The 12,602-nt window shown below is 39.8% G+C and overlaps 1 protein-coding gene across 1 annotated transcript in view; it reads right to left on the bottom strand.

Annotated features, from left to right (window-relative positions):
• Positions 1 to 2,787: 2,787 nt before the first annotated feature.
• Positions 2,788 to 12,602, bottom strand: part of LOC135226952 (probable E3 ubiquitin-protein ligase HERC1) — a 448,279-nt gene continuing 438,464 nt past the window's right edge. The window contains exon 19 of the mRNA XM_064266635.1: positions 2,788 to 2,946. Within this exon, the coding sequence (XP_064122705.1) occupies positions 2,788 to 2,946 (159 nt within the window). The remainder of the gene's footprint in view (positions 2,947 to 12,602) is intronic.

Here is a 12,602-nt window from a genome sequence, read left to right as displayed (position 1 = left end):
AAGAAACGGAGGAAGAGACGCACTTTTTAAGGATGCTTTCCAATGGCTATCCTTGGCAGTCTGGGAACGCTCTACAGAACCTGCCGAGGGGACGCCTGACCGGTGGGATTCTCTGAACCTCCTTACGGCTTCAACATTCCGTTCTTCTCTGGGCTTGGGAGCTTGAAAGAGATCTAGGCCTGAGAGCAAGACAGAGCCGATCAGACACACCCTCCACTGCAATGGGGAACACTAGTAATCACTTCTTACCTTTTAATAGCTCGCATTTTAAGCTACAACCCTTGTCTTCAAATTGCAATTATGAATTTGAAGTTTCTGTGAAGTAAGAAGGTGATGAGGATGCAACACTACTAGTACTGTTAATACTCTAACTGCTCGTTAGTACGAGTATCCAAAAAACTACTTAAGGAAGCGTATCTAGTTACATGTTTTTACTGACTCCCTAAAGTAGGAAGTCAGTTTTATTCCTCAAATCAATTCTAACACTCATTACATATTAATGAAAAAATAATATATTCTTCGAAATTTTTCGAAGCCAAATTCATTAAAAAGTTAACGCAAGCGTATGCCGAGCCAAAGACCCAGTACTTCCCTGCAAAAGACAGCCCAGAAGATCGATGGCGATGAAACACGAAAATCAAGTCAGGAGGTACTGCAAACGTATGTTTACAATATGGCCGACAGAGAAAATCTGATAGAAACGGGAATGTTTCCTATTCCTGCCACCCAGCAGCAGGCAGGTAGATCACCTGACCTACCTGTAGCGCGTGCCGCGAAATTCGAATTTCTGTCGGGAAGACGGAGTCAATAGCTATGTATATATCTGACAGGTAAGTTGAATGTATAAAATACATTCTTATTGCATTTTGCATTAAAAAAACCTTCAAATATTGATTATTTTTGCATTTTTGCTGTCATATTTTCTTCTTAGGTGTTTTGGATGATGGTTTGTTTTGTGGTGTATTTTTATTTGAAATGATATTAAATCTTTTTAGTATGATAATTTAAGGTATATTTTTCTTTTAACTATAAAATTAAGCATTGCAATGTTAAAATAGATAAGTTATAAGCATCTTAGTTTAAAGGGTACTGTGTATTCGGCAGTTATAAGCCAGTTATCCACATTTTTAGAGGGGATTTTTGCATTTCCATGGCAGGTGGCTCTGGAACCTACTCCTGCGTAAGAGTGGAGGAGCACTGCATAAATAAAAAATAAAGGAGTGTGTTAATGTACTCAGTTATTGTTTTCTCCTCTCTCAGACTACACAAGACGAGTAATAAGGCTGGAGGTAGAGAGTGGTTTGCAACCTGGACATGTACAGTACAGCCTTCTTTCTTTCAAGTCCTCATGTCAGCATAACTATTATCTGTTTTACAAGGAATGAGACTAAGTATGATCAACAGGTTTTGTATAACAACCACATCTTCAATGAATCCCCAAATTTCAATCAATAGTAAATGGCAAGTCTGGGGCACTAAACCCTTAAGAGGAAATTCATCAGAATCTTTGACAATTCTAACCAATTAGCCCCTTGGCAAACTGTAAATCACTAGGAAAGAAATAATTAAATTATTTTCTGACAGACAGTTGAAACTACATAGAAATTAATTCACTTTTTTCTAATGATTCAAAATAAAACAAAAGTTTACTTTTCATTTCAGACACTAACCTCTTCAAAACTGAGGTGCGTACAATAGTGAGCAAATGTGAATGTAGAGTTGAAAGAAGTCTTAACAGATGTTGTGATGCGTACCCCAGAGCTGAGAGTCTATGCACTGTTGTCGCAAACCGCTCATACTACTATCGTAGCCATTATCTCCCCCATATTCTTCTAAAACTGAAAAAAAAAGTCCATAACTTTTACAAAAAAGCAAGTCTCACAGCAATTTCACTTGAATTATGTAATATGAAATAGTATTCATGAGACTATAAGACTGAATATTCCTCCTGGTTAAAATATTTGGCATACTTTCATGAAATTAATTAACACATTCAGATCATAAAGATAACAATGCATCAGAACTCCAGAAATTTATTCCAGCTGAAGAGAGAAATCTGCAACCTGGGTTGCACCCAAATACTACTGACCACTACATTCATACAATTCTTTTCTCTAAATAATAACAAAATAATCCTCATAACACATGATTTTCCTTTAAATGACCATTTGCTTACTAATCAAGTATATAAAATTTCACATGTATATATTTATCATGACTGAACTCTTGCAAAAATAAAATGCTTACATACCTGTAGCAGACAAAGATGTTTTTGGAAGTGTTCCTGGATGTGATGCTGCTGCAGAAGATTCTTGATACTCACCCTCCTGAGACTTTTGGGTTTCTGTAGCTTCTTCAGTAATGACCTCCTTATTATCTTGCACAGCTTTGATCACCATCTGAGGAGCTTTTGCAGATCCTTTTTTGTTTTTTCCCGGCTATTTTCTCCTCCCCACCGAAGTTGATTAAGTTGGTGTTTCTGAAACCATCCAAAAAGAATACACATCAAGAAATTAAAATAGTTTTATGTACGAAAAAACTATAGTCTTTACAACAAAAATATGACATGTAGCTCCTAAAATCTGTTAAGTTGTATTCTCAAGATTTAGTTTGCATAAAGTTTAACTTTACAAGGTAAATTACTATACATATGGTTACCCAAAACAAAGAATACACTAACAACATACTGGACTAAACTTACATTTTCATCTCCATATTTTTCAATTACTTTAAAAAAAACAATTACAGGAAAAGCTTTTACCCAACATTGGAATTCCCCCCCCCAAATTAGCAAGAAAGTTGTATGCATGAGATCTCTTGGAAGTGTTTTTTGGAGGACGTTTCATACGAACACGCAGAGTTCTCCTCCGAAGAACTATAGCCAAGAAGACCGGCCACATGACTGTGATCTTCTAAGCTAATTACCAAGATGCCAAGCTGCAGCCGCTGTAATGAAATAAAAAAATTATCAAATGAAAGGTGGAATTTTTTCATGAAATTTAAGTCTACTCTTTGCAAAAATTCCTAGCAAGAATTAGCAGGGAACTATCTTTTTGCAATACACATCTTTATAAACTAATTTTGGCCTCTTCCCAAGTTGCTGTACAGCCTCTTCATCTTTACATAGTTCCACCTTTCACTTCTGATTCAAAAAATTTTGCATTTAAAACTAAAGATCAAGCTTCCTCTGCTGGGTCACACTACATGAAGCAGTTTAGAGAATCATTTGCCATCACTATAGAAATCAGTGCTTACCACACAGTAGATAATACTATGGGTTGTTTGCAGCATTCATTCTTAAGCCATAGCTGCACTTAGGTATGTGTGAGAGGAGACCTACATGAGAAGGGAATTGATGAGGCAGAAGCACAGGATGGAAACAGCTCATCCTAAACGGTGACCCCGTATAAAAAATGGGACCCAGCTGGGAAGAAGAAGAAAGACTTTAAATCTGTTCCCGCAGGTTTCTTACTATCTCCCCAATTTCTTTAACTTTACCGGGCTCAAATTTTTCCATTCTCAATTCACATTTGAACGGGAGTCAAGAAATATGACTAGTTGGTTAAATCATTTAATTCAAAAATAATAATATACACATACAGGCAGCCCCCATCAATGGCAGGAGTTCTATTCCCGGCAGAGCACCCTTTACTGAAAATCATCAATAACCGAAAAAAGGGATTTTTGACAAAGGAAAAAATCTATTTCCGGGGGAAGACACGTGTTGCCCCAGTGAAATGTCCCTATAGCACTCATTTCTAGGTATAAATAAATGCTAAAAACATACCAGAGAAAAAAGCCATATTGAATACCAGAGTTACTGACCCCCCTCCAGGCTTTTGCCCCACCCTGGTGTCGTATAGCACAGGGGTTTTGGGGAGTGGAAACCACTATCACAGATGCTTTGCCAATTAGATTTCTCCTCTCTCAAAATCCCCCTCTAGAGAGGTGCCGTTACGTCTACCTTCCGCTTGCTACTACTACCTCTGCCAAGAACCCTCATTCCTGAAATACGCACCCAAGCTTGGGCCAGCTAAAGGGTGGGGAAAAGGAAAAAGAGAAAGATGGGTTCACTAGGCGACACAGGTCTTCCCCCAGAAATAGATTTTTCCTTTGTCAAAATCCCTTTTCTGGGCTCGACCTGTGTCGGCCAGTGAAATAGTAACAGAGAATTGGCCATACAAGCTTGGAAATAAAATGTAAACAAAAATTTATATGAAAGGAAAATAAAAAAATTCCTTAAAATAAAATTGTTTGTTTATAACCAAGGTAAGGATAACAAATTACAAATTGTAAAAAGCACCTAATATGACCAAATCCATACTATCACTAGGAAAAAGTGCAACAGTATCTGAAGCCAACTGAGTAGTCATTTAAAACTTTAGGAGGGACCGTGTGAGGGCGGTCTACCAGTCTCACGAGCCACAGCTCAGGGATACACGAGAAGTACGAATCTGTTAAATCAGTATTAAAGCCAAACTGAAATATCTTCCTCAGGGCAGATTTAGTAGTCGTAGTAATGGTACTAGCAGTAGGCCTTTTTCGAACAGAGTTTCTAAAAAATGAAATTGTCAGGTTCGTAGTCATCTTTTGGACATCTGATTCTTTTAGAAAGATGGCTAGCTTCCTTACTGCCGAATCATGCTGCCTGAGTGTTGATTCTCTTTTGTCTGACTCCACGAACAGGGTGTTTAGTGGGTCAATACTAGGATCCTTCTGTGCCGCAAACTTCATGAAGTCCATAAAGTTAGGGCATTCAGAATTCTTGAGGAAGCTGACACAGTCCGAGTTTGTACTATTTGAGTCAGTTTTGGGTTGGGGAATCCATCTCGGACGGAGTTTCAACTCTAGTAGAAGAGGAAACCAATTGCTCTTCGGCCAGTTGGGTTGCTACCAATGCTATCTGTCCTCTGAAAGATCTGAGTTTGTGTAGAACTTTCAGCAAGAGATTTATTGGTGGAAATAAGTAAATCTTCTGCCAATTGTTCCAGTCTATGGACATCGCATCTGTGGTGTGAGCCAGAGGATCCAGATTGGGAGCCACATAACAACGGAAGTTTGTGATTGGACTCCGTGGCGAACAGGTCTACCTGAAGGCCCGGGATTTGTTGGCAAATCCAATTGAATGATTTTTTTTCTCCAAGGACCACTCCGACTCCAGTGGAGTTGTCCTGGACAGTGAGTCCGCGATGACATTTCGTACTCCTGCCAGGTGAGTGGCTGACAGGTGCCAATGATGTTTCATTGCCAACGAAAAGATTGCAATCATCACATGATTATTTGGCTTGACTTGGAGCCTCCCTCTTGTTTCTGCAATGAACTATCACTGCACTGTCCAGAGACTAGTCTGATATGAATGTTCCTGGCCAGAGCTAGTCGTTTCAAGGTCAGAAAAATGGCCATTGCCTCTAGTAGTACGTTGATGTGGGACTGGCGGAATGTTGTCGACCATGTTCCTTGAACCTTCTTGTACTGAGAGTAGGCCCCCCCATCCGCTCAGAGAGGCGTCCGTGTGGACTATCAGAGACGGCGAGGGAAATTGTAGTGGCACTGATTTGGAAAGACTCCGGACTTCCGTCCATGGGCGGAGTCTTTTCCTTAGTACTGGTGGAATCAAGGAGATTTTGTCTCTGAACTTGTTGTTGGCTCTTTTCCGCCATACCCGATTGATATCCTTCAGTCTGGCTTTCAACAGAACATCTGTTATTGAAGCAAACTGAAGTGAACCTAAGATTCTCTCTTAGGTATGACGAAAAGCCCGTTTGTTCTTGAGGAAATTGTCCGTAGCTTCCGCTATCTCTCTGCATTCTTTGGCGGAAGAGATAGTTTGTGTGTGGTTAGGTCCCATTGAATTCCCAACCATTGAAAGCGAGACACCAGAATGAGACGGGACTTTTCCTTGTTTATCTGGAAACCTAGGTAGTCTAGGAATTTTATTACTTTGGCTGTTGCCTTGCCACATTCCTCATCATTGGTTACCCAAATGAGCCAGTCATCTAGGTAAGCTACTAACATCACCCCCTGAGCACTTAGTTCCTGCACTACTGTCTCTCCTAGTTTGGTGAATATTCTGGGCGCTATGTTTGAGCCCGAAAATGGCATGACTCTGAACGAGTAAGCTTGTTTTCCTAGTTTGAATCCTAGGTATGGAGAGAAGTTTCTTGCTATCGGTACATGATAGTAAGCGTCTGTAAGATTGATAGAGGTGGTGACGACCCCATGGGGAAGTAAGGTCCGCACCTGCGAGACGGTTAGCATGCGGAACTTGTCGCATTGAATGTATGAGTTGAGACGGGACAAGTCCAGAATCACTCTTCGTTTGTCCGAGTCCTTCTTCGGTACACTGAACAAACATCCTTGAAATTTCAGGTGACTGACTTTCTTTATTGCCTTCTTTTGAAGAAGGTCTTTGGCATAGTCTAGAAGGTCTGTCGTTGGAATCTGATGGAAACTGACTGGTGGAGGAGGCCCTTTCTTCCATCTCCACCACAGACCTTTCGATACAATACTGTGGGCCCACATACTGAAGGTCCAATAGTCCCGGGAGAGGTACAGTCTCCCGCGTACCTGTAGAGACTCATTGACTGGTTAAGGTCTTACTTCCTCTACCTCCTCTGAAGCTTCTGCCTCTTGAGAGAACTCTGGCTCTGCTACCCCTTGCATGCCTATTATAGCCTCGAAACGCCCCTTGTGTTTCAAAGGAGCGTTGAAGGCTGGGGAAGTCACGAAAGCAGCCGAACTCGAAGGCTGTTGAGTCGGTTTGTACCATCTGCAAGCAGAACAAACTGCTGTTGCGGTTGTGCCTTAGATGTCGAAGGCTTGCTCATCTGTGTATGTATCTGAATTAGCTCTGTATCTGCACCATCCCCTGCCATTGTAGATACAGTGCTTGTTACTTGCTCTGTACCTAGGTGCTGATGCCTGATATCTCAATGCTGACATTTCAAACGCAGTGTTGGCTTGCTTTTTTCTTTCATCTCATGTTCTTTGTTCCTTTCTTTATTTGCTTTATTTTTACTTTGATTTTTATTATTTATTTATTTGATTTTGATTTTTGTTCTTTATGGCTAAAGGATGCATATGCATACATTTTTTGTTGAACTTACATCCTTTTCTTTCTTTCATGTTTTCGCATATTTTTGGATGTTCTAGATCATGCATTCATCCTCATAGCCATCTAGATATAAACATTTGCCATAAATCTCATAATTGTGACATATCTTTGGGATGCTTGTAGTGACATCTGTCACCGAATCTGCAATTCCTTTTTTCAAAAGGGTGCAGACTGTATCTTTTTCTTTTCTTTTTTCCTGCTCTTTTTTCCCATCGGTATGAAGATCCAGGTACAGCCTCTTTGGGGATTTTTGGGAATTTTAATTTGGGTTGTTATGTCATCATTTATTTCATCGTATGTATCTATGAGTTTCTCTACATTCATACTCTTGTCCTGTCCTTTTTTGTTTTTAATTGTTTTTTTTTTCTATCACTTCAATCTTATTTTCTTCTTTTCCACCCTTTTCCTCTTCCTCATCTTCTTCACCCTCTACTATTTGCACATTAAGTCTTGATTAAATAATATTATCTATCCATGTCAGTCATGTTGAGCAAAATACTCTTGTGTCCTTATTTTTATTTTGCTGAACTTCTGCACATGTAGGATGAGTAGGTATGTGGCATGCATACCATTTCATGATCAGATTTTGTGGATTTACAATGATATACCACACCTTACATAGATTACATGGTTTAGGCATTTGTTTTCCTATTGCATAAATCAGTATATTCACTTTATCACCTTATTCATTTTCTTTGTTGGAATGTGTTAATTGATCTAAAATTTTCTTTACAAGACTCTTGATCACTTGAATTTATTTGATCTCCCTTTGATTATTTTCATAATGTTTTCTGCAGACTTGCTCCAGTTTGAAGGATCATATCCTTTCAATATGTCTGTGAATATTTTTGCATCTTTTTGGTTGGAGTTGTTATAATCTCATAGATGAGAGAGAGAGAGAGAGAGAGAGAGAGAGAGAGAGAGAGAGAGAGAGAGAGAGAGAGAGAGAGAGAGAGAGAGAGAGAGAATTTTTCAGTACCCCTCGTAGGGTATAACAATCACCAGGAAGCAAAAAAAAACAAAAAATTTAGTTGGCCATGGATTGGCAGCATCTTCTACCCTCGATGTCAGTATGTCAAGATATTTGACATATCTGACATGTTACACCCAAACAACCTTGCTCCAAAGTTTTTGGAAGAAGATGAGGGTAAGAATTTATACTACATTAAAATCTTACTACTATAATTTGCAAATTTAAAACCCCTCAAAAAATGCTTAGAACTGCCTCTTTTGATAATTAAAACACACAAAAATGAAATTTTAAAAATGCTTATACCTGAGTATTTCATGTTTTATCACGAAAAGTTATTTCACAATTCCGCGGTCCACTTTGACCCAGATTTTTGTGGAACACATATTCACTTTTTCAACGGGGAAACTTTCACTACTTTGTTGATTTTTTTCTATTGACCATATCTCCAAAATTATTACTAGTTTGCTTTTTTTTGTTGTTGAACCAACACTATTTATTCACTAATTATTGATTATCTATATAAATATCTATATAAATATTATAAAATAAAAATGTAAATGTTCGTTTGTTCAAAATCTTAAATTTCTGAAATTTCTTCACCGATGGCTTTGAATGTTTGATACAACATTGCATTCGAATATGAGCATGTTTTTATAATGGATTTCATCCTACCTTTCCCTCTCCGAAAGAGGTGAGGGTGAGAAGGGATTCCCTGAAACGGAGCTGGTTCTGCCCGTGAAACAGGGCTGGTTATGTCCATAGCCTTAGTTACATTACGAATTTATCATACATAATTTCTGTATACATATGACTTACCATTTGGAAAAGAAAAAAAAAAACTATGTATAGGGTAAACATCAATGATATCAAAGAGGAGTTTGAGAAGGGGATGACAGAGAGAGAATGAGAGAGAGAGAAAGTGAGAGTAGACAGGGTATTAGGAAGAAGAAATAGGAAGAAGAGAGAGAGAGAGAGAGAGAGAGAGAGAGAGAGAGAGAGGAGAGAAGAGAGAGAGAGAGAGAGAGAGAGAGAAAGGAAAGTTGGTATTAGTGAGAAGGATAGGAGAGAGAGAGAGAGAGAGAGGAAGGAGAGAAGAAGTTGGTATTTGTGAGGAAAGGGAAAGAGACAGTGATGGTTGGAGAGAAAGAGAGAGAGTAAGAGAAAGGAGCTCTCTCTTTTCTTTCGTTTTTTTTTTTTCCATTTAAACCAGACTGAGCCACAGCAACATGTGGCCGGGTACAGCTAGTTATGATATAAAAATGGTTTACAAACATACTTATAATGTAGTTATGTCATCTATTAACCTCATTCCAGGTTGGGCCCCATACTGAGCATAATAGGTGTCTGATTCTCTCTCTCTATTATGCTCAGTTCGGTGCCCAACCTGGAGTAAGCTTAATAAGATGTCAGTGGTACCCTCAAGATACGAAAGGCTCTAACTAACTTACGAAAACTCTTGAGATACGAAAGGCTCAACTTACGAAAAACTCGAGATACGAAAGGCTCAACTTACGAAAAAAAACAAAACTCGAGATACGAAAGCAAATACAAGATTTTTGCGGCTTCTACATCTGAAAATTGTTCAAGATTAAAAGAGTTTTTTTTTTGCTGTAAAGTCCGAGATTCCCCCGGACCACCAGATAACAATTTTAAAACTCGTGCGCCGCCAACTGAGTATACTCGCCACATCCTCCCGCTCTCCATTGGTTCCTGATGCTAGTCACCGCCATGAGATCCTTCTCTCCTACTGGTCAGCATCTCTCCCATGATGCGCTCTACGTAGAGGAGTGCTATTTCGGCCACTTCACGGCAATCACTCGGTTATCATATGCACGAGGTATTCGTTCGTTCTATAAGAATTCGTTTATTAACTCAAATTCGTTGGTGATTTCGTTTGTAGTATACTTTAATCTTGTTGTGTGAGAACTACTACCTATGTGTACGTACTACATAACATTAATTACGTACAGTATATACGTAGTCATGGGTCCAGAAAGTTTGAAATTCCACGGAAAGAAGAGGATGCTCTCTGGGTTTGGAGAACGAAGATGGAGATAATTAAGAAGTATGAAGCTGGTATGCGATTGAGTGGTTGGGGATCGCCAAGGAAATACGGCCGAAATCCATCAACAATAGGCACCATCCTTAAGCAGAAGGATGTCATCAAAGTAGCTACGCCTTCCAAGGGCGTAACTATCTTGTCCAGCAAGAGGAGCCACATGCACGATGAAATGGAAAGGCTGCTTCTTGTCTGGATGAGAGACAAGAAATCACTGGCGATATGATAACAGAGACGGCAATAATCTGCCACAAGGCCAGCGCTATTTTTGGACGATTTGAATTTTTTGCCCAGGCCAAAAGACGACGGAAGGAAGAGGACATCAACGCCAACCCCAGAGTTCAAGGCTTCACACGGGTGGTTTGAAAAAATTCCGTAAACCGGACTGGCATCCATGCGGCACGGGGGAGACGGCCAGCTTGGACAGAAAAAGGCAGCTGAAGCCTTTAATTAAGACGTTCGATGAGATGAACTCTCAACGAATGCTACAGGTTCTCAGCAAGTCTTCAACTGTGATGAATAGGCCCTTTTTGGAAAAAAATGCCTCGTTCAAGATGTCAATCACGCAAGGAAGAGAAGAAAGCTAACCCGGGTATAAGACTATGAAAGACAGGCTTATGCCTCGCAACTTTTTGTTCGAACGCCAGTGGGGTTTGCAAGGTGGAAGCCCCGTACTTGTCTATCATTTGGAGACTCCTCGAGCCTTTTTTCTTCAGGCCCACAAAGTGCTTAAGGAGAAGCTTACAGTGATGTGGAGGGCTAATGGCGAAAGCCTGGGGTAATGAGAACTTTTGTTCACAGAGTGGGGTAAAATCTGTGAAGAAATTCTTGGAAGAGAAGCGCCTCCCTCTGAAATGTCTTCAGGTGTTGGACAATGCCCCTGCTCACCTCCTGACCCTCGAGGAAGATATCCTAGCGGAGTATTCGTTTTATCAAGGTTCTTTATTTTCCGCCTAACACCACCCCTATCCTCCACCCAGGAATCAGCAAGTGATATCGAACTTCAAGAAGCTGTATACGAAACACCTTTTCAAGAGATGTTTCGACATCACCGATGCCACAAAAAAAAAAAAAAACAAACCTCACCTTGCGTGAATTTTGTTTTGGAAGGGAACATTTGATATCGTAATATGCATCCGACTCATCGACCAAGCTTGGCAGAAGGTTTCGAGGCGAACCTTGAATTCCTCGTGGAGGAAACTCTGGCCTGATGCCGTATCCGCCCGAGACTTTCAAGGGATTCGACGTGGGCGAAGCTGGTGCTGCGATTCAGACAGAACAGTTGAGGATCCTGAAACTGTTGCAACCAGATCTTGAAGAGATTGTTGCACTCAGCAAGTCCCCACGGGGGGCTGGTCGTCTTTACGAGGACATCATCAATGACCTTCTCGAGGAGCACCAAGAGGAGCTTACGACGGATGACCTGAAGGAGTTGGGAGGCCATGCAACATACGTCGTTCAAGAAGAGTCTCTAGCAGTGGCAAGGAGGAGGATGACAACTCTATGACAACGACAGAAATTAAGGATGCTCTATCTGCTTTTCATAAGGGTGCAAATCATTATCCGTAGAAAAAACGGACACAACCCCGAAAAGGCTTACACAGGTCGTATGCCTGCACAGTTCGATGTCGTTTGCCCGAGTCATTTCAGGAACATTGTCAAAAGCAGGCAGAAGCAATCTTCCCTGGATAGTTATTTTTAAAGAGGCCTTTTAGTAGGAGTAAGAAATAAGGAAGAACCAAGTGATACTACTATGAAAAAACAGAAGTTGAAAGTGGTGAAAAAAAAAAATTAATTTTAAGTCTTTTGTAAAGTTAAGTGTTACAGTTTTGTTAATGTGTTTCGTAAAGTTTAGTTTATGTTTTGCCTGACATTTTTTTGCAATGTGTTTGTTTTTTCGTAAAGTTAAGTGTACGTATCTGCCCGTTTGTCCTCCTCCTCTATCGCCACTCTCGGAGATAGCCTCACTCGAAAGGTAAGCTTCCACGTTTTACCTACATACGTACGTATGTAAGTAACAGTATTTCTTGTATACCATGTACACTAATACACTTTATTTACAGGTAGTATGTAGTACATATTAGCAGTACGTATTAAGTTAGGTATTGAATGGTCCAAATTGTTGTAGTGTTTCATTGTTTATACGTCAATTTAGCTTTATTATGAAAATTTCCTGGAGTGTTCTTGGAGGGCTTGGAACGGATTAGCCATTTTACATGTAAAATGCGGTTCAAGATAACAAAGTAAAAAAAACTCATGATACGAAGGCAAGCCTCGGGAACAGATAATTTCGTAATCTCGAGGTACCACTGTATATACTTAGGAGTAACAGTTTGTAAAATGGGTACTAATCTAAGATCTTAGGATGTTTTGGATGTTTTGGGATGATAATTTGGGGTGTATTTTTGTTTGAAATTATATTAAATATTTTTAGTATGATAATTTAAGGTACATTT

This window comes from Macrobrachium nipponense, chromosome 15 (genome assembly GCF_015104395.2).
Source record: "Macrobrachium nipponense isolate FS-2020 chromosome 15, ASM1510439v2, whole genome shotgun sequence".
Taxonomy (NCBI): Eukaryota; Metazoa; Arthropoda; class Malacostraca; order Decapoda; family Palaemonidae; genus Macrobrachium; species Macrobrachium nipponense.
This window is presented reverse-complemented; position numbering and strand designations above follow the sequence as displayed.